Source organism: Primulina eburnea, chromosome 9, assembly GCF_022965805.1.
Source record: "Primulina eburnea isolate SZY01 chromosome 9, ASM2296580v1, whole genome shotgun sequence".
Lineage (NCBI taxonomy): Eukaryota > Viridiplantae > Streptophyta > Magnoliopsida > Lamiales > Gesneriaceae > Primulina > Primulina eburnea.
The window spans coordinates 3545909-3568263 of NC_133109.1; the positions used below are offsets into that span (position 1 = coordinate 3545909).

The 22355-nt window shown below is 37.9% G+C and overlaps 1 protein-coding gene across 1 annotated transcript; it reads left to right on the forward strand.

Annotated features, from left to right (window-relative positions):
* Nucleotides 1-20429: 20429 nt before the first annotated feature.
* On the forward strand, nucleotides 20430-20900 carry LOC140840653 (uncharacterized mitochondrial protein AtMg00860-like). Its single transcript, XM_073207830.1, has 2 exons — nucleotides 20430-20483; nucleotides 20592-20900. Exons 1-2 carry the CDS (start codon nucleotides 20430-20432, stop codon nucleotides 20898-20900), a joined length of 363 nt encoding a protein of 120 aa, XP_073063931.1.
* The last annotated feature ends 1455 nt before the right edge of the window (nucleotides 20901-22355 follow it).

A 22355-nucleotide genomic window follows, 5' to 3' on the forward strand; every position in this document is an offset into this window, starting at 1 on the left:
TCTTAATTACGCTTTATTATTGTTGGTTGTTTTAGAAAGAGTTTATTTTCTCAAAGTGTTGAGAAAATTTATTTTTGTGAAAATCACTAGTGATAGGTTTTTGTAAACAATTTGGTTTTCTAGTGATTAATTTTTGTCCTGAGGCACCGCACAAGTATAAACCACAAGTATTTATACTTGTGCATATTCAATCTTGTCCATCGTATATATTTCAAGTCAATTTGTGTTACAAACTTTAATATTCCGATGAATGTTGTCTCAAATGTTGTAATATTTTGCACAACACTTAATTCTTAAAACACAAATTTAAATTTTATACTGATATTTTTATATACACTCGTATCTGTCGAACAACATTTCTTACAAGTGGTATCAGAGCCTCTCTTGATATACTAAGTACTGATTCTGGTTTTTTGTTTTGTTTGGCAGAATTATTTAAATGGATACATCACTTGCAAACAGAACACTTCGACCACGAGTCCTAGATGGAACCAATTACAGTCTATGGAAGGTCAAAATCAGGTTCTATATAAAATCCATAGATGAGAGAACATGACAACGAGTTATAGGCGGTTGAACTCCCCCAAGGAGACTTGACGAAGATGGTGATAGTCTGATAAAATCGAAAAGTTACTGGACTACTGATGAAGTGCAAATTTCTAACTGCAACTCAAAGGCATTGAATGCGATCTTTTCCTCGGTTGATATGAATATGTTCAGTTTGATTACTAATTGTATTTCTTGTAAGGATGCATGTGAAATCCTCCAAAGACACTGTGAAGGTTCTGAGAGTGTGCGACGAACTAGACTAAGGATGCTTACTTCCAAGTTCGAAATCATGAGGATAGAAGAATCTGAGAATATACTTGATTATGATCGTCGCCTACGGGAAATTAGTAATGAGGCGTTCAGTCTTGGATATACCATCTCTAATGAACGATTAGTTAGCAAGGTTCTCTGCTCTTTGCCCGAAAGATTCAACGTAAAAATATGTGCAATAGATGAAACTAAAGACACATCTCAGATGGCTTTGGAGGATCTAATAAATTCACTTCGCAACTTCGAAATGAACATGGACATGCAGAAGTAAGAAAAAGGGAAGACGATTGCATTCCAAGTCTCAAATGACTCCTATAATGAACTTCTTCAAATATCCCAAGAAGTTAATGAATCAGACCTTTGTGAAGACTCCATCGCCTATATCACAAAGAAATTCGGGGATTACTTGAAGAGAATCAGAGATAAGAAGAAGGATGCACAACCATCTAAATTCCTAAGTCTTCCAGCACCTGAAAGGCCACAAAAGTTCCCTGTCGCACGTGTTGCCTTGATTGTTGGAGACATCTTCAGACAACATCCGTAACTATGTTGGCTGAAGATCATTTTTGTTGCTCCAAGCTTTTGGCTTCACGTTTTTGCTTTCTTAATTACGCTTTATTATTGTTGGTTGTTTTAGAAAGAGTTTATTTTCTCAAAGTGTTGAGAAAATTTATTTTTGTGAAAATCACTAGTGATAGGTTTTTGTAAACAATTTGGTTTTCTAGTGATTAATTTTTGTCCTGAGGCACCGCACAAGTATAAACCACAAGTATTTATACTTGTGCATATTCAATCTTGTCCATCGTATATATTTCAAGTCAATTTGTGTTACAAACTTTAATATTCCGATGAATGTTGTCTCAAATGTTGTAACATTTTGCACAACACTTAATTCTTAAAACACAAATTTAAATTTTATACTGATATTGTTATATACACTCGTATCTGTCGAACAACATTTCTTACAAGTGGTATCAGAGCCTCTCTTGATATACTAAGTACTGATTCTGGTTTTTTGTTTTGTTTGGCAGAATTATTTAAATGGATACATCACTTGCAAACAGAACACTTCGACCACGAGTCCTAGATGGAACCAATTACAGTCTATGGAAGGTCAAAATCAGGTTCTATATAAAATCCATAGATGAGAGAACATGACAACGAGTTATAGGCGGTTGAACTCCCCCAAGGAGACTTGACGAAGATGGTGATAGTCTGATAAAATCGAAAAGTTACTGGACTACTGATGAAGTGCAAATTTCTAACTGCAACTCAAAGGCATTGAATGCGATCTTTTCCTCGGTTGATATGAATATGTTCAGTTTGATTACTAATTGTATTTCTTGTAAGGATGCATGTGAAATCCTCCAAAGACACTGTGAAGGTTCTGAGAGTGTGCGACGAACTAGACTAAGGATGCTTACTTCCAAGTTCGAAATCATGAGGATAGAAGAATCTGAGAATATACTTGATTATGATCGTCGCCTACGGGAAATTAGTAATGAGGCGTTCAGTCTTGGATATACCATCTCTAATGAACGATTAGTTAGCAAGGTTCTCTGCTCTTTGCCCGAAAGATTCAACGTAAAAATATGTGCAATAGACGAAACTAAAGACACATCTCAGATGGCTTTGGAGGATCTAATAAATTCACTTCGCAACTTCGAAATGAACATGGACATGCAGAAGTAAGAAAAAGGGAAGACGATTGCATTCCAAGTCTCAAATGACTCCTATAATGAACTTCTTCAAATATCCCAAGAAGTTAATGAATCAGACCTTTGTGAAGACTCCATCGCCTATATCACAAAGAAATTCGGGGATTACTTGAAGAGAATCAGAGATAAGAAGAAGGATGCACAACCATCTAAATTCCTAAGTCTTCCAGCACCTGAAAGGCCACAAAAGTTCCCTGTCGCACGTGTTGCCTTGATTGTTGGAGACATCTTCAGACAACATCCGTAACTATGTTGGCTGAAGATCATTTTTGTTGCTCCAAGCTTTTGGCTTCACGTTTTTGCTTTCTTAATTACGCTTTATTATTGTTGGTTGTTTTAGAAAGAGTTTATTTTCTCAAAGTGTTGAGAAAATTTATTTTTGTGAAAATCACTAGTGATAGGTTTTTGTAAACAATTTGGTTTTCTAGTGATTAATTTTTGTCCTGAGGCACCGCACAAGTATAAACCACAAGTATTTATACTTGTGCATATTCAATCTTGTCCATCGTATATATTTCAAGTCAATTTGTGTTACAAACTTTAATATTCCGATGAATGTTGTCTCAAATGTTGTAACATTTTGCACAACACTTAATTCTTAAAACACAAATTTAAATTTTATACTGATATTGTTATATACACTCGTATCTGTCGAACAACATTTCTTACAAGTGGTATCAGAGCCTCTCTTGATATACTAAGTACTGATTCTGGTTTTTTGTTTTGTTTGGCAGAATTATTTAAATGGATACATCACTTGCAAACAGAACACTTCGACCACGAGTCCTAGATGGAACCAATTACAGTCTATGGAAGGTCAAAATCAGGTTCTATATAAAATCCATAGATGAGAGAACATGACAACGAGTTATAGGCGGTTGAACTCCCCCAAGGAGACTTGACGAAGATTGTGATAGTCTGATAAAATCGAAAAGTTACTGGACTACTGATGAAGTGCAAATTTCTAACTGCAACTCAAAGGCATTGAATGCGATCTTTTCCTCGGTTGATATGAATATGTTCAGTTTGATTACTAATTGTATTTCTTGTAAGGATGCATGTGAAATCCTCCAAAGACACTGTGAAGGTTCTGAGAGTGTGCGACGAACTAGACTAAGGATGCTTACTTCCAAGTTCGAAATCATGAGGATAGAAGAATCTGAGAATATACTTGATTATGATCGTCGCCTACGGGAAATTAGTAATGAGGCGTTCAGTCTTGGATATACCATCTCTAATGAACGATTAGTTAGCAAGGTTCTCTGCTCTTTGCCCGAAAGATTCAACGTAAAAATATGTGCAATAGACGAAACTAAAGACACATCTCAGATGGCTTTGGAGGATCTAATAAATTCACTTCGCAACTTCGAAATGAACATGGACATGCAGAAGTAAGAAAAAGGGAAGACGATTGCATTCCAAGTCTCAAATGACTCCTATAATGAACTTCTTCAAATATCCCAAGAAGTTAATGAATCAGACCTTTGTGAAGACTCCATCGCCTATATCACAAAGAAATTCGGGGATTACTTGAAGAGAATCAGAGATAAGAAGAAGGATGCACAACCATCTAAATTCCTAAGTCTTCCAGCACCTGAAAGGCCACAAAAGTTCCCTGTCGCACGTGTTGCCTTGATTGTTGGAGACATCTTCAGACAACATCCGTAACTATGTTGGCTGAAGATCATTTTTGTTGCTCCAAGCTTTTGGCTTCACGTTTTTGCTTTCTTAATTACGCTTTATTATTGTTGGTTGTTTTAGAAAGAGTTTATTTTCTCAAAGTGTTGAGAAAATTTATTTTTGTGAAAATCACTAGTGATAGGTTTTTGTAAACAATTTGGTTTTCTAGTGATTAATTTTTGTCCTGAGGCACCGCACAAGTATAAACCACAAGTATTTATACTTGTGCATATTCAATCTTGTCCATCGTATATATTTCAAGTCAATTTGTGTTACAAACTTTAATATTCCGATGAATGTTGTCTCAAATGTTGTAATATTTTGCACAACACTTAATTCTTAAAACACAAATTTAAATTTTATACTGATATTTTTATATACACTCGTATCTGTCGAACAACATTTCTTACAAGTGGTATCAGAGCCTCTCTTGATATACTAAGTACTGATTCTGGTTTTTTGTTTTGTTTGGCAGAATTATTTAAATGGATACATCACTTGCAAACAGAACACTTCGACCACGAGTCCTAGATGGAACCAATTACAGTCTATGGAAGGTCAAAATCAGGTTCTATATAAAATCCATAGATGAGAGAACATGACAACGAGTTATAGGCGGTTGAACTCCCCCAAGGAGACTTGACGAAGATGGTGATAGTCTGATAAAATCGAAAAGTTACTGGACTACTGATGAAGTGCAAATTTCTAACTGCAACTCAAAGGCATTGAATGCGATCTTTTCCTCGGTTGATATGAATATGTTCAGTTTGATTACTAATTGTATTTCTTGTAAGGATGCATGTGAAATCCTCCAAAGACACTGTGAAGGTTCTGAGAGTGTGCGACGAACTAGACTAAGGATGCTTACTTCCAAGTTCGAAATCATGAGGATAGAAGAATCTGAGAATATACTTGATTATGATCGTCGCCTACGGGAAATTAGTAATGAGGCGTTCAGTCTTGGATATACCATCTCTAATGAACGATTAGTTAGCAAGGTTCTCTGCTCTTTGCCCGAAAGATTCAACGTAAAAATATGTGCAATAGATGAAACTAAAGACACATCTCAGATGGCTTTGGAGGATCTAATAAATTCACTTCGCAACTTCGAAATGAACATGGACATGCAGAAGTAAGAAAAAGGGAAGACGATTGCATTCCAAGTCTCAAATGACTCCTATAATGAACTTCTTCAAATATCCCAAGAAGTTAATGAATCAGACCTTTGTGAAGACTCCATCGCCTATATCACAAAGAAATTCGGGGATTACTTGAAGAGAATCAGAGATAAGAAGAAGGATGCACAACCATCTAAATTCCTAAGTCTTCCAGCACCTGAAAGGCCACAAAAGTTCCCTGTCGCACGTGTTGCCTTGATTGTTGGAGACATCTTCAGACAACATCCGTAACTATGTTGGCTGAAGATCATTTTTGTTGCTCCAAGCTTTTGGCTTCACGTTTTTGCTTTCTTAATTACGCTTTATTATTGTTGGTTGTTTTAGAAAGAGTTTATTTTCTCAAAGTGTTGAGAAAATTTATTTTTGTGAAAATCACTAGTGATAGGTTTTTGTAAACAATTTGGTTTTCTAGTGATTAATTTTTGTCCTGAGGCACCGCACAAGTATAAACCACAAGTATTTATACTTGTGCATATTCAATCTTGTCCATCGTATATATTTCAAGTCAATTTGTGTTACAAACTTTAATATTCCGATGAATGTTGTCTCAAATGTTGTAACATTTTGCACAACACTTAATTCTTAAAACACAAATTTAAATTTTATACTGATATTGTTATATACACTCGTATCTGTCGAACAACATTTCTTACAAGTGGTATCAGAGCCTCTCTTGATATACTAAGTACTGATTCTGGTTTTTTGTTTTGTTTGGCAGAATTATTTAAATGGATACATCACTTGCAAACAGAACACTTCGACCACGAGTCCTAGATGGAACCAATTACAGTCTATGGAAGGTCAAAATCAGGTTCTATATAAAATCCATAGATGAGAGAACATGACAACGAGTTATAGGCGGTTGAACTCCCCCAAGGAGACTTGACGAAGATGGTGATAGTCTGATAAAATCGAAAAGTTACTGGACTACTGATGAAGTGCAAATTTCTAACTGCAACTCAAAGGCATTGAATGCGATCTTTTCCTCGGTTGATATGAATATGTTCAGTTTGATTACTAATTGTATTTCTTGTAAGGATGCATGTGAAATCCTCCAAAGACACTGTGAAGGTTCTGAGAGTGTGCGACGAACTAGACTAAGGATGCTTACTTCCAAGTTCGAAATCATGAGGATAGAAGAATCTGAGAATATACTTGATTATGATCGTCGCCTACGGGAAATTAGTAATGAGGCGTTCAGTCTTGGATATAACATCTCTAATGAACGATTAGTTAGCAAGGTTCTCTGCTCTTTGCCCGAAAGATTCAACGTAAAAATATGTGCAATAGACGAAACTAAAGACACATCTCAGATGGCTTTGGAGGATCTAATAAATTCACTTCGCAACTTCGAAATGAACATGGACATGCAGAAGTAAGAAAAAGGGAAGACGATTGCATTCCAAGTCTCAAATGACTCCTATAATGAACTTCTTCAAATATCCCAAGAAGTTAATGAATCAGACCTTTGTGAAGACTCCATCGCCTATATCACAAAGAAATTCGGGGATTACTTGAAGAGAATCAGAGATAAGAAGAAGGATGCACAACCATCTAAATTCCTAAGTCTTCCAGCACCTGAAAGGCCACAAAAGTTCCCTGTCGCACGTGTTGCCTTGATTGTTGGAGACATCTTCAGACAACATCCGTAACTATGTTGGCTGAAGATCATTTTTGTTGCTCCAAGCTTTTGGCTTCACGTTTTTGCTTTCTTAATTACGCTTTATTATTGTTGGTTGTTTTAGAAAGAGTTTATTTTCTCAAAGTGTTGAGAAAATTTATTTTTGTGAAAATCACTAGTGATAGGTTTTTGTAAACAATTTGGTTTTCTAGTGATTAATTTTTGTCCTGAGGCACCGCACAAGTATAAACCACAAGTATTTATACTTGTGCATATTCAATCTTGTCCATCGTATATATTTCAAGTCAATTTGTGTTACAAACTTTAATATTCCGATGAATGTTGTCTCAAATGTTGTAACATTTTGCACAACACTTAATTCTTAAAACACAAATTTAAATTTTATACTGATATTGTTATATACACTCGTATCTGTCGAACAACATTTCTTACAAGTGGTATCAGAGCCTCTCTTGATATACTAAGTACTGATTCTGGTTTTTTGTTTTGTTTGGCAGAATTATTTAAATGGATACATCACTTGCAAACAGAACACTTCGACCACGAGTCCTAGATGGAACCAATTACAGTCTATGGAAGGTCAAAATCAGGTTCTATATAAAATCCATAGATGAGAGAACATGACAACGAGTTATAGGCGGTTGAACTCCCCCAAGGAGACTTGACGAAGATGGTGATAGTCTGATAAAATCGAAAAGTTACTGGACTACTGATGAAGTGCAAATTTCTAACTGCAACTCAAAGGCATTGAATGCGATCTTTTCCTCGGTTGATATGAATATGTTCAGTTTGATTACTAATTGTATTTCTTGTAAGGATGCATGTGAAATCCTCCAAAGACACTGTGAAGGTTCTGAGAGTGTGCGACGAACTAGACTAAGGATGCTTACTTCCAAGTTCGAAATCATGAGGATAGAAGAATCTGAGAATATACTTGATTATGATCGTCGCCTACGGGAAATTAGTAATGAGGCGTTCAGTCTTGGAGATACCATCTCTAATGAACGATTAGTTAGCAAGGTTCTCTGCTCTTTGCCCGAAAGATTCAACGTAAAAATATGTGCAATAGACGAAACTAAAGACACATCTCAGATGGCTTTGGAGGATCTAATAAATTCACTTCGCAACTTCGAAATGAACATGGACATGCAGAAGTAAGAAAAAGGGAAGACGATTGCATTCCAAGTCTCAAATGACTCCTATAATGAACTTCTTCAAATATCCCAAGAAGTTAATGAATCAGACCTTTGTGAAGACTCCATCGCCTATATCACAAAGAAATTCGGGGATTACTTGAAGAGAATCAGAGATAAGAAGAAGGATGCACAACCATCTAAATTCCTAAGTCTTCCAGCACCTGAAAGGCCACAAAAGTTCCCTGTCGCACGTGTTGCCTTGATTGTTGGAGACATCTTCAGACAACATCCGTAACTATGTTGGCTGAAGATCATTTTTGTTGCTCCAAGCTTTTGGCTTCACGTTTTTGCTTTCTTAATTACGCTTTATTATTGTTGGTTGTTTTAGAAAGAGTTTATTTTCTCAAAGTGTTGAGAAAATTTATTTTTGTGAAAATCACTAGTGATAGGTTTTTGTAAACAATTTGGTTTTCTAGTGATTAATTTTTGTCCTGAGGCACCGCACAAGTATAAACCACAAGTATTTATACTTGTGCATATTCAATCTTGTCCATCGTATATATTTCAAGTCAATTTGTGTTACAAACTTTAATATTCCGATGAATGTTGTCTCAAATGTTGTAACATTTTGCACAACACTTAATTCTTAAAACACAAATTTAAATTTTATACTGATATTGTTATATACACTCGTATCTGTCGAACAACATTTCTTACAAGTGGTATCAGAGCCTCTCTTGATATACTAAGTACTGATTCTGGTTTTTTGTTTTGTTTGGCAGAATTATTTAAATGGATACATCACTTGCAAACAGAACACTTCGACCACGAGTCCTAGATGGAACCAATTACAGTCTATGGAAGGTCAAAATCAGGTTCTATATAAAATCCATAGATGAGAGAACATGACAACGAGTTATAGGCGGTTGAACTCCCCCAAGGAGACTTGACGAAGATGGTGATAGTCTGATAAAATCGAAAAGTTACTGGACTACTGATGAAGTGCAAATTTCTAACTGCAACTCAAAGGCATTGAATGCGATCTTTTCCTCGGTTGATATGAATATGTTCAGTTTGATTACTAATTGTATTTCTTGTAAGGATGCATGTGAAATCCTCCAAAGACACTGTGAAGGTTCTGAGAGTGTGCGACGAACTAGACTAAGGATGCTTACTTCCAAGTTCGAAATCATGAGGATAGAAGAATCTGAGAATATACTTGATTATGATCGTCGCCTACGGGAAATTAGTAATGAGGCGTTCAGTCTTGGATATAACATCTCTAATGAACGATTAGTTAGCAAGGTTCTCTGCTCTTTGCCCGAAAGATTCAACGTAAAAATATGTGCAATAGACGAAACTAAAGACACATCTCAGATGGCTTTGGAGGATCTAATAAATTCACTTCGCAACTTCGAAATGAACATGGACATGCAGAAGTAAGAAAAAGGGAAGACGATTGCATTCCAAGTCTCAAATGACTCCTATAATGAACTTCTTCAAATATCCCAAGAAGTTAATGAATCAGACCTTTGTGAAGACTCCATCGCCTATATCACAAAGAAATTCGGGGATTACTTGAAGAGAATCAGAGATAAGAAGAAGGATGCACAACCATCTAAATTCCTAAGTCTTCCAGCACCTGAAAGGCCACAAAAGTTCCCTGTCGCACGTGTTGCCTTGATTGTTGGAGACATCTTCAGACAACATCCGTAACTATGTTGGCTGAAGATCATTTTTGTTGCTCCAAGCTTTTGGCTTCACGTTTTTGCTTTCTTAATTACGCTTTATTATTGTTGGTTGTTTTAGAAAGAGTTTATTTTCTCAAAGTGTTGAGAAAATTTATTTTTGTGAAAATCACTAGTGATAGGTTTTTGTAAACAATTTGGTTTTCTAGTGATTAATTTTTGTCCTGAGGCACCGCACAAGTATAAACCACAAGTATTTATACTTGTGCATATTCAATCTTGTCCATCGTATATATTTCAAGTCAATTTGTGTTACAAACTTTAATATTCCGATGAATGTTGTCTCAAATGTTGTAACATTTTGCACAACACTTAATTCTTAAAACACAAATTTAAATTTTATACTGATATTGTTATATACACTCGTATCTGTCGAACAACATTTCTTACAAGTGGTATCAGAGCCTCTCTTGATATACTAAGTACTGATTCTGGTTTTTTGTTTTGTTTGGCAGAATTATTTAAATGGATACATCACTTGCAAACAGAACACTTCGACCACGAGTCCTAGATGGAACCAATTACAGTCTATGGAAGGTCAAAATCAGGTTCTATATAAAATCCATAGATGAGAGAACATGACAACGAGTTATAGGCGGTTGAACTCCCCCAAGGAGACTTGACGAAGATGGTGATAGTCTGATAAAATCGAAAAGTTACTGGACTACTGATGAAGTGCAAATTTCTAACTGCAACTCAAAGGCATTGAATGCGATCTTTTCCTCGGTTGATATGAATATGTTCAGTTTGATTACTAATTGTATTTCTTGTAAGGATGCATGTGAAATCCTCCAAAGACACTGTGAAGGTTCTGAGAGTGTGCGACGAACTAGACTAAGGATGCTTACTTCCAAGTTCGAAATCATGAGGATAGAAGAATCTGAGAATATACTTGATTATGATCGTCGCCTACGGGAAATTAGTAATGAGGCGTTCAGTCTTGGAGATACCATCTCTAATGAACGATTAGTTAGCAAGGTTCTCTGCTCTTTGCCCGAAAGATTCAACGTAAAAATATGTGCAATAGACGAAACTAAAGACACATCTCAGATGGCTTTGGAGGATCTAATAAATTCACTTCGCAACTTCGAAATGAACATGGACATGCAGAAGTAAGAAAAAGGGAAGACGATTGCATTCCAAGTCTCAAATGACTCCTATAATGAACTTCTTCAAATATCCCAAGAAGTTAATGAATCAGACCTTTGTGAAGACTCCATCGCCTATATCACAAAGAAATTCGGGGATTACTTGAAGAGAATCAGAGATAAGAAGAAGGATGCACAACCATCTAAATTCCTAAGTCTTCCAGCACCTGAAAGGCCACAAAAGTTCCCTGTCGCACGTGTTGCCTTGATTGTTGGAGACATCTTCAGACAACATCCGTAACTATGTTGGCTGAAGATCATTTTTGTTGCTCCAAGCTTTTGGCTTCACGTTTTTGCTTTCTTAATTACGCTTTATTATTGTTGGTTGTTTTAGAAAGAGTTTATTTTCTCAAAGTGTTGAGAAAATTTATTTTTGTGAAAATCACTAGTGATAGGTTTTTGTAAACAATTTGGTTTTCTAGTGATTAATTTTTGTCCTGAGGCACCGCACAAGTATAAACCACAAGTATTTATACTTGTGCATATTCAATCTTGTCCATCGTATATATTTCAAGTCAATTTGTGTTACAAACTTTAATATTCCGATGAATGTTGTCTCAAATGTTGTAACATTTTGCACAACACTTAATTCTTAAAACACAAATTTAAATTTTATACTGATATTGTTATATACACTCGTATCTGTCGAACAACATTTCTTACAAGTGGTATCAGAGCCTCTCTTGATATACTAAGTACTGATTCTGGTTTTTTGTTTTGTTTGGCAGAATTATTTAAATGGATACATCACTTGCAAACAGAACACTTCGACCACGAGTCCTAGATGGAACCAATTACAGTCTATGGAAGGTCAAAATCAGGTTCTATATAAAATCCATAGATGAGAGAACATGACAACGAGTTATAGGCGGTTGAACTCCCCCAAGGAGACTTGACGAAGATGGTGATAGTCTGATAAAATCGAAAAGTTACTGGACTACTGATGAAGTGCAAATTTCTAACTGCAACTCAAAGGCATTGAATGCGATCTTTTCCTCGGTTGATATGAATATGTTCAGTTTGATTACTAATTGTATTTCTTGTAAGGATGCATGTGAAATCCTCCAAAGACACTGTGAAGGTTCTGAGAGTGTGCGACGAACTAGACTAAGGATGCTTACTTCCAAGTTCGAAATCATGAGGATAGAAGAATCTGAGAATATACTTGATTATGATCGTCGCCTACGGGAAATTAGTAATGAGGCGTTCAGTCTTGGAGATACCATCTCTAATGAACGATTAGTTAGCAAGGTTCTCTGCTCTTTGCCCGAAAGATTCAACGTAAAAATATGTGCAATAGACGAAACTAAAGACACATCTCAGATGGCTTTGGAGGATCTAATAAATTCACTTCGCAACTTCGAAATGAACATGGACATGCAGAAGTAAGAAAAAGGGAAGACGATTGCATTCCAAGTCTCAAATGACTCCTATAATGAACTTCTTCAAATATCCCAAGAAGTTAATGAATCAGACCTTTGTGAAGACTCCATCGCCTATATCACAAAGAAATTCGGGGATTACTTGAAGAGAATCAGAGATAAGAAGAAGGATGCACAACCATCTAAATTCCTAAGTCTTCCAGCACCTGAAAGGCCACAAAAGTTCCCTGTCGCACGTGTTGCCTTGATTGTTGGAGACATCTTCAGACAACATCCGTAACTATGTTGGCTGAAGATCATTTTTGTTGCTCCAAGCTTTTGGCTTCACGTTTTTGCTTTCTTAATTACGCTTTATTATTGTTGGTTGTTTTAGAAAGAGTTTATTTTCTCAAAGTGTTGAGAAAATTTATTTTTGTGAAAATCACTAGTGATAGGTTTTTGTAAACAATTTGGTTTTCTAGTGATTAATTTTTGTCCTGAGGCACCGCACAAGTATAAACCACAAGTATTTATACTTGTGCATATTCAATCTTGTCCATCGTATATATTTCAAGTCAATTTGTGTTACAAACTTTAATATTCCGATGAATGTTGTCTCAAATGTTGTAACATTTTGCACAACACTTAATTCTTAAAACACAAATTTAAATTTTATACTGATATTGTTATATACACTCGTATCTGTCGAACAACATTTCTTACAAGTGGTATCAGAGCCTCTCTTGATATACTAAGTACTGATTCTGGTTTTTTGTTTTGTTTGGCAGAATTATTTAAATGGATACATCACTTGCAAACAGAACACTTCGACCACGAGTCCTAGATGGAACCAATTACAGTCTATGGAAGGTCAAAATCAGGTTCTATATAAAATCCATAGATGAGAGAACATGACAACGAGTTATAGGCGGTTGAACTCCCCCAAGGAGACTTGACGAAGATGGTGATAGTCTGATAAAATCGAAAAGTTACTGGACTACTGATGAAGTGCAAATTTCTAACTGCAACTCAAAGGCATTGAATGCGATCTTTTCCTCGGTTGATATGAATATGTTCAGTTTGATTACTAATTGTATTTCTTGTAAGGATGCATGTGAAATCCTCCAAAGACACTGTGAAGGTTCTGAGAGTGTGCGACGAACTAGACTAAGGATGCTTACTTCCAAGTTCGAAATCATGAGGATAGAAGAATCTGAGAATATACTTGATTATGATCGTCGCCTACGGGAAATTAGTAATGAGGCGTTCAGTCTTGGAGATACCATCTCTAATGAACGATTAGTTAGCAAGGTTCTCTGCTCTTTGCCCGAAAGATTCAACGTAAAAATATGTGCAATAGACGAAACTAAAGACACATCTCATATGGCTTTGGAGGATCTAATAAATTCACTTCGCAACTTCGAAATGAACATGGACATGCAGAAGTAAGAAAAAGGGAAGACGATTGCATTCCAAGTCTCAAATGACTCCTATAATGAACTTCTTCAAATATCCCAAGAAGTTAATGAATCAGACCTTTGTGAAGACTCCATCGCCTATATCACAAAGAAATTCGGGGATTACTTGAAGAGAATCAGAGATAAGAAGAAGGATGCACAACCATCTAAATTCCTAAGTCTTACAGCACCTGAAAGGCCACAAAAGTTCCCTGCCCAACAACAATTTCGACCAAGGAATGAAGGCAAGGGACAATTCAATTCGAAAAGGTATGACTCGGTACAACGTAGAGAGCTCAATGGTTTCGGCCACTAAGCCAATGAATGTGCTAACAGGTTACAAAAGAACAAAGGTTATAATGTCTCTCTAAGCGATGAAGAATCTGATGAGGATGAGAAATCAAATGAAGAAGCTGATAACACCTCCTTGACTGCACTACTGACCGAAAAACATTGGCTGCAAGTGAACCCGTTAGGTGTTTCCACTCCTAGACCCAACACGTGGTTAAATTCAGTTTGGTTAAAATCTACATTTTATGGAAATTCAAATGTAGATGATGAGCCAAAGGTTGATGAAAAAGAAATCACTCTTGAGAATGTACAAAAACTTTATGTGGAGTTGTATGCCGATTGGACTAAAAGAAACAAGCTTAACTCAACTCTCATGAATGAGAACACCAAACTAAAAGCTGTGGTTGCCAAACCTTAAGTTATCCTTAGCAAAAAAGACTTAGAACTGAACAAGACCAAGGATGAACTTCAAAAAGCAACTGAGACCTTATCCAAGTTTAATTCGAGCACTTCTAAGCTTGAATTCATACTTTTGATGGAAAAAGATGACAAGAAGGGTTTAGGGTTCAAAGATAATGTATTTGAAATTGGTGAATCTTCAAAATCTACTGTTTTTGTGAAAGTAAAAACGGAAATATTCACATCGTCACAACCTACACCTTCAACCAAAAGCTCTCCACTGAAAAGACAACCTACTGCACCTTTTCCTAAGAAAAGAAAACGCAGGTATGTATGTCATTACTGCTTTAAGCCTGGTCATATCAGACCCTACTGTTTTAAACTCAAGGATGACCGCATGAATCAAAATACGAGCCGAATGTTGTCCCGAATGTTGCACAACACTTCCCGCAACACCTCCAAACACCGACCTACAGTAAGACAGGTTTGGTTACCAAAGGAACAACTCACTGTAATGTTGTTTATACTTCTTTAAAAACTAACACTGCATGTTATTGGTACTTCAATAGTGGAAGCTCACGCCACATGACAGGATCACGAGAACATCTCATTGATTATGTTGATAAAAAAGGTGGTAGAGTAACGTATGGAGGTGGAGCAAAATGAAGGATTGTAGGAAAGAGGACATTGAATGTTGAAGGACTTCCAAAGCTCCACAATGTGCTTAATGTTGAAGGATTAAATTCGAATTTGATTAGCATAAGCCAATTGTGTGATGATAATTTGCATGTCAAATTTAATAAACATACTAGTGAAGTTTTTGATGAAACTAACTTGTGCATCATAACAGGTACAAGGTCATTAGATAATTGCTACCAATCAGTGAAGAACTTTCATCCAATCGCGCACAAGTTAGTGAACTAGATATATGGCATCACAAACTTGGACATGTGAATTTCAAGACCTAAAGAACTTATGTAAGTATGATGCAGTACGAGGTATGCCTGATGTAAGAACCAGGATTTTCCCACCATGTAATTAAATATTTGTAAGGGATTTTTTTAGGATTTTATTGCTATGTTTTCGGGAACTTATATTTGAGGAGATATATTGGAATACCTTGGAGATACAATATTAAGTCATTAGAATATCATGCATATTTTCGAAATTTGGGGAATATAGTGCAAGATTGGAAGGCAATATATTGACTAGAAGACTAAGGCATAAATCTTGCATGATTTTCGAAAATCTCTACTAGGATAGATGCCCAGATATCTTGACCCATGAATGCAAGATTAAGCCACCAGAATGGAAAAAAATCTCCCTCTCCCTTGCACCAATTTTCGAGCCATCCAAGGGGTGGGGAATCAAGGAAGAGAATCCACAATTTAGGAAGATACATCATCAGCCATGGCAAGGAATAATTGGAGCCAATTTATGAGATTTGGACACAAATTTTGGTAAGGATTTAGCCACCAAATTTATCTTAACCCCCTCCCCTATAAATAGTGCACCATACCTAGCCATTCATCACACCTAATTTTCGAAAATCCCTTTGCTGAAATCTCGAAATTCAGAAGCTTTTCCTAGCCAAACTCTGCCGAAAATCTTCCAAGAAAAATCGAGCCGTAGTGCCACCGAGTGAAGAACAAGGAACGATCCACTTCCCGAAGCCGAGAACCTACGTTTTTCGCAGCTAAAAACACGGTAAGTGGGCTTGTTTTTAAACTTAAAGCTTCGAATTTTATGCATATGTGATTTTCGGTTTTTGATAAAAACTTCGGTCGAGTATAATTCTTTTCCTTCTCCTTCTTGCGTTGTGTCATTCGGTTTTAAGCACTGTGAGGAGTCGACTGTATATGGGTTGGAATCCCAACCATGACGTACCCTTACGCCGTGGGAGATATAACCGCTATACGGCCTCGCCCCCTTAAAGGAGTAAAAATTAGGGACTGAAGTCAGTAAACCATAGAAAGTTAGATAAATCACATTGGCTAGTAAAGTTTATGCATGTTTTATGAAGTACGTATGAACTCAAGATTATGATTCGAAATTTATGCATGTTGTTATATTGTGCTCGATTTTCCCCCACTTGCTGAGTATTCCCAAATACTCACCCCCTCTTACAACCCTTCCCAGATAAGTCTGAAGAACAGATTGAGGAGGAAGAATCCGAGCAGTTTTGGGGATGGTGAATGCTCAAGGAAATTGATTATGTTTAAGTTATTAGTATTTAGATTCACGTTTCCGCATTAAAACTATGTCGTCTTAGTTATTTCGGTAAGTGTAAAGACAAAGGCTTATTTCGTTGAAATTATGAATGATAAACTGGTTTCAGTTTACACTGTACTACGAAAGGTTTGTTGTTTTTATTGTGTGATTGTTAAACAACGCCGGTGTCAAGCCTGAGTTTCGGGGCGTGACATTTAAGTGGTATCAGAGCCGCCAAGTTCATAATCCGAGTGGAAAAATCGATTTTCGAAAAATAAAAATCGTCCGTGGAATTACGACCTTAAAGTCGTGAGGTAGGGCGCGAAATCGCGAAATTCCTTCGTTTAGGCCTCCGAAAACGTCGTTTTTGCCGTTTTTAAAAATATTCGTAGACCCTATAACTTCTCATAGGAAATTCTGAATTCGATTCCGTCGATTGTTCCGGAATCCTCTCAACATATGCTTCGAACCCATGTGTCTAAATCCACACTTTTCATTTTTGGAAAAAAATATATATTTATTTAAATTTCGAAAATTTCATATATATTGCATATTCTCACTTGTTATATACTGTTTATTTCGGATTCTGAGCATTTCCGTTTTTTCGATTTCAAGAAATGGCTCCATCTACCCCTATGCGATCCCGCACCCGTGCCCAAGCTGCCATCCGTATGAAGCAGCTTGCCCTTGACAATCAGTCGCGCCTGATCAAGCGACTTCGAGCCCGATTAGGCGATAAGAAACAAGAAATTCAGACTCTAGCCACGGAAAAGGAGGACATAAGGGTCCAACTCAATAAGGCGATCTATCAAGGAGAGTTGGTAAGAGGAGATAACATGGATTTGAGGGATGGCATAGAGCATGGCTTGTATCGAGAGAAAAAGTTGCGAGAAGATATCGATCGGTACCGAAAAGAATTGGAGGAAGAAAAACAGTTGAATGCCAGGAGCAAAAAGAGACTGGAAAATTTGAGTGAGGCTATAAGCTGCATTGCCAAGGTGAACCATCAACTGACTCAACAGGGTGAAGCGCTGAAGAACAAGATCAAGGAGAATAAGAGGGGGTATGAACTGCGCCACCAGTGTACCATAGATCTGTTGGACGAGGCAGAGGCAGATGTTCAGGGGTGGAAGACGCAGGTGGCCTAGTTTAATGCAGAGAATGCCCAGCTTAATGCAAAGAATGCCCAGCTTACCCACATGGTGGAGCTACTGCAAGAGGAAGAGCCGGAGGAGGAGTCGGAAGAAGAGGAGCCGATAGAGATCGACGAGCCTATAGCTGCCATAGGAGATGGAGAGATAGATTAGTAGAATTTCTTAGTGACCTTTCCTTATTACTAGGAGTTTATCTTTCCATTGTTGCTATTTTATTTCAGTCAGTATGATTTATTTCCATTCAGGTACACTTTGTTCATTCAGTTGTTTCTTTACATTTGAAAATTGATAAAATTATGATTATTTATAATCTCAGTCGTTCATCTATATTTAAGTTATGTTTACTTATTAACTTCAGTTGTGCTAGCATAACTCATTTATCCAATCTTGTCATTATGCACATCAAATTCTTAGAAGCGTTTAACTTGTAGGAAAAGGCCGGTAGACCACCAAAACAAAATCGCAACCCCCGTTATGCTAACAACAACAACAATGCCAACGAAGAAGGCAACGTACCTCTACCTCAGTTCAGTCTTAATCAAGCAGACTTGATGGCTATAGCCACGATTGTGGCCCCGACGCAGCAAGGGTTAGTGAACCCGAACGCAAATCAACCACCACCACCTCCACCGCAGCACGGAGTCAAGTTTCATTATGAATCACTGTGCAAGAATAGGTGCCCAACTTTCAGTGGTGCTGCCGACCCCGAAGTTAGCCAGAGCTGTCTCAAAAGCGGAAACTCAGCTGCGACTGTTGGAAGTCCTTCAGGTACTGAAAGTGGATGTGGTTGTGCCTTTCTTGGAGGATAGAGCAGCCAAGTGGTGGGAAGAAATCTCACCAGCCATGACAGCTGCAGGACCAATCACTTGGCAGCATTTTAGAGAAGATTTTCTGAAACAGTATTATTCCGCCGAGGACAGACTGCAGAAACTGAGTGAGTTTGAAAATTTCGGTCAAGCTCCAGACATGTCAGTTGTGGAATACACCTCCTAGTTCAACGCCCTAGGATCTTATGCTCCGGCAATTATGGCGGATGAAGTTCTGAAATTGCATCGATTTAAGAAGGGGTTGAACAGTAGGATCCAATCAGATCTGGCAGTCTACCAACCTACCAACTTTTCAGACTTGATGGGCGCGGCTATCCAAGACGAAGCTGATATTCGTCAAAGAGAAGAGGGAAAATAGGAACAAGCGACCCCCTGTCAGCCAGCCTTCCCAGGGAAAACCAGTGTTCAAGAGGCCCAATCATTCAGGTGGACCTCCCTCAGGGCAATTCCCCGCCCATAACCATCAAGGACTCAAGCCATGCCCAACTTGCCGCTTCAAGCACTCTGGAGAATGCCGAAGGGCCAGCGGTGTATGCTTTGGATGTGGAAAATAGGGCACAGAATTGCTGAGTGTCCTATCGCCGCCAACCGACCAGCAAGGCCGAATGCGGGAGCAGGCCCTAGTAAATCAAAAGAGGACAAACCCAATGCAAGGGTCTTTGCCATGACTCAGGAGGAGGCAGACGACGCCAATGAAGTCGTGTCAGGTACCATACTAATCCAGCAAGTGCCTGCTTATGCATTATTTGACTGTGGTGCTACCCATTCCTTTATGTCTAAGAGATTTGCTAAGAAGTTAGGCTGTAAGCCCGAGAAATTAAATGAGCCCTTTCGTATAGCAACACCTACTAGTAGGGCCATTGAAACTCACGAAATTTTCAGAGATTGTAAAATCAGTATTATTGATCAGACTTTTAGTGCCGACTTGATACAGTTGATCATGGTCGATTTCGACGTAATCTTAGGAATGGATTGGTTAGCAAGAAACGATGTGATAGTAGATTGTAAGGGGAAAAGGGTCACACTCCGAACCCTAGATCAGGAGGAAGTCGTGTATCATGGCAAGTCCAAGGAACGAAAGTCATTGCTTTCCGCAACTCAAGCTTGGAGAGCCATGAAATCCGGAGAAGACATCTACCTAGCAATGGTCAGTGAAATAAAAGAGGAAGCCGAGATGAAACTGGAGTACATCCCTATAGTAAGAGAGTTCCCAGATGTTTTTCCAGAAGAACTCTCGGGGACGGTCCCGAACCGTGAAGTGGAGTTCGAGATCAATCTGGTTCACGGTGCTGCTCCAATCTCTAAATCACCTTACAGAATGGCACCAGCCGAACTCAAGGAAATAAAAGAACAACTCCAAGAATTGCTAGATAAAAGGCAAATTCGACCGAGTGCTTCCTCCTGGGGAGCTCCAGTACTCTTCGTAAAGAAGAAAGACGGTAGTATGAGATTATGCATCGACTACAGAGAATTGGACAAGATCACAATCAAGAACAGGTACCTTATACCTCGGATAGACGATCTGTTTGATCAGCTTAAAGGAGCCGCCGTATTTTCTAAACTAGATCTGAGGACAGGTTAACACCAGTTGAAGGTCAGGGCTGAAGATATCCCCAAGATAGCCTTTCGAACCAGGTATGGGCATTATGAATTCATAGTGATGCCTTTTGGTTTGACCAATGCACTGGCAACATTCATGGATCTGATGAACAGAGTATTCAAACCATTCCTGGATCACTTCATAGTAGTATTCATCTACAATATCCTCGTCTATTCTCCTGATGAGACGAGCCATGAAGAGTAGCTTCACCTTGCTCTGCAGACCTTAAGAGGAAATAAGCTCTATGCTAAGTTCAGCAAGTGTGAATTCAAGCTAAGGAGTGTGTCATTTCTGGGACACGTGATCTCGAGAGAAGGAGTGTCAGTGGACCCAAGGAAGGTAGAGGTGATTACTGAGTGGCCGAGACCGAAGAACGCCACCGATATCAGAAGTTTTCTTGGATTGGCAGGTTACTACCGGAAGTTTGTGGAAGAGTTCTCCTCGATAGCCGTTCCACTGACGAAGCTCACACAGAAGAATTCTAAATTCATCTGGGATGAGGATTGTGAGAAGTTTTTCCAGACACTGTAAGAGAAACTCGCATCCACACCAGTGTTGATCCTGTCTGCAGAGAATAAAGATTTCACTATCTACAGTGACGCCTCTAAGGATTGTTTAGGATGCGTACTCATGCAGGAGGGAAGAGTGATCGCCTACGCATCAAGGCAGTTGAAACCGCACGAGCAGAACTATCCTACTCATGATCTGGAGCTAGCAGCGGTTGTCTTCGCCTTAAAGATTTGGAGGCACTACCTCTATGGTGCTAAATGTGAAATCTTCACAGACCATCAGAGCCTCAAGTACTTGTTCACCCAAAAAGAACTTAATATGAGGCAAAGGCGATGGATCGAACTTCTGAAAGACTACGATTTGATCATAAGTTACCATCCGGGTAAAACAAACAAAGTGGCTGATGCGCTAAGTCGGAAGGGCCCTGGCAAGGTAACTCTAGCGTCCTTCTTGGCCCAGCCATGTCTGCAGGAGACCGTCATGTTAAACCAGGATCGAGACCCGGTACTGACTAAACTTAAGGAGCAGGTCAGAGAAGGGAAGTCTCAGGATCATCAGATTGATGACAAGGGAATCTTGTGGATGAAAGGAAGACTGTGTGTGCCCGATGATCGAGCAAAACTTGCACAATAAAATTCCCAATAAAAACATGGTTTTGTATGATCAAAATTTATCGCAAGTGCACGATGTCAAGTAATAGTATAGTGTACGTGAGTACGAGTATCGTTCCACTGAAGACTGTATTTAACAATTGTTATTTTCAGTTATTGAACATTTAGCAACGAAAATTGATTTGATTGTTTTACCACTACTATGCTCAAATAAATATGCAAATAAAACAATTCAATGAGTAACGAATGAGAATTAATGTGTAAAATGTTGAGTAAAATTCAATGAGAAATTAATTTGTTGGGAATATCGGTTCACCTACCCCTCGTTAATTAATTAATTATTTCGATACTGATTATATGTTCCGACAGGATTTCCTATTCTATTGAACACACTCTCTCGAGCTATGCCAAACTAATTTGACTCAATGAAATAATTAAATGTCTTTAATTATTTATCTAGTGTGAATTGCATTTCAATCTGTAAAACCCCCTAGTTTTCGACCCTTAGAACTATGACTATCGGCGCGTATCCAATTTTATATATCTATGTAAATTGTAGATCCACGGATTATACTACTCGTTCCTATTACAAGTTATTCTCTCGAACTCACTCGCAATATAAAAATGTTGTTAAAGTTAGCTACGCTCTAACAACACGATAAAACAATAGCATAATCAATAAATAACTCAGAAATCGAAATATATATTAACTAAATCAAAGTTTGGGGTAGGATCCCCTTAAATCCCAACAAATATTAAAGGTTTAGCTACTAAAGTTCATGATTGAAAATAACCAAAACAAAGTTCAAATGATAAAAACTAAATAAGAAATACTAGAGTTGACGAAAAACGCGAAGAACGACGC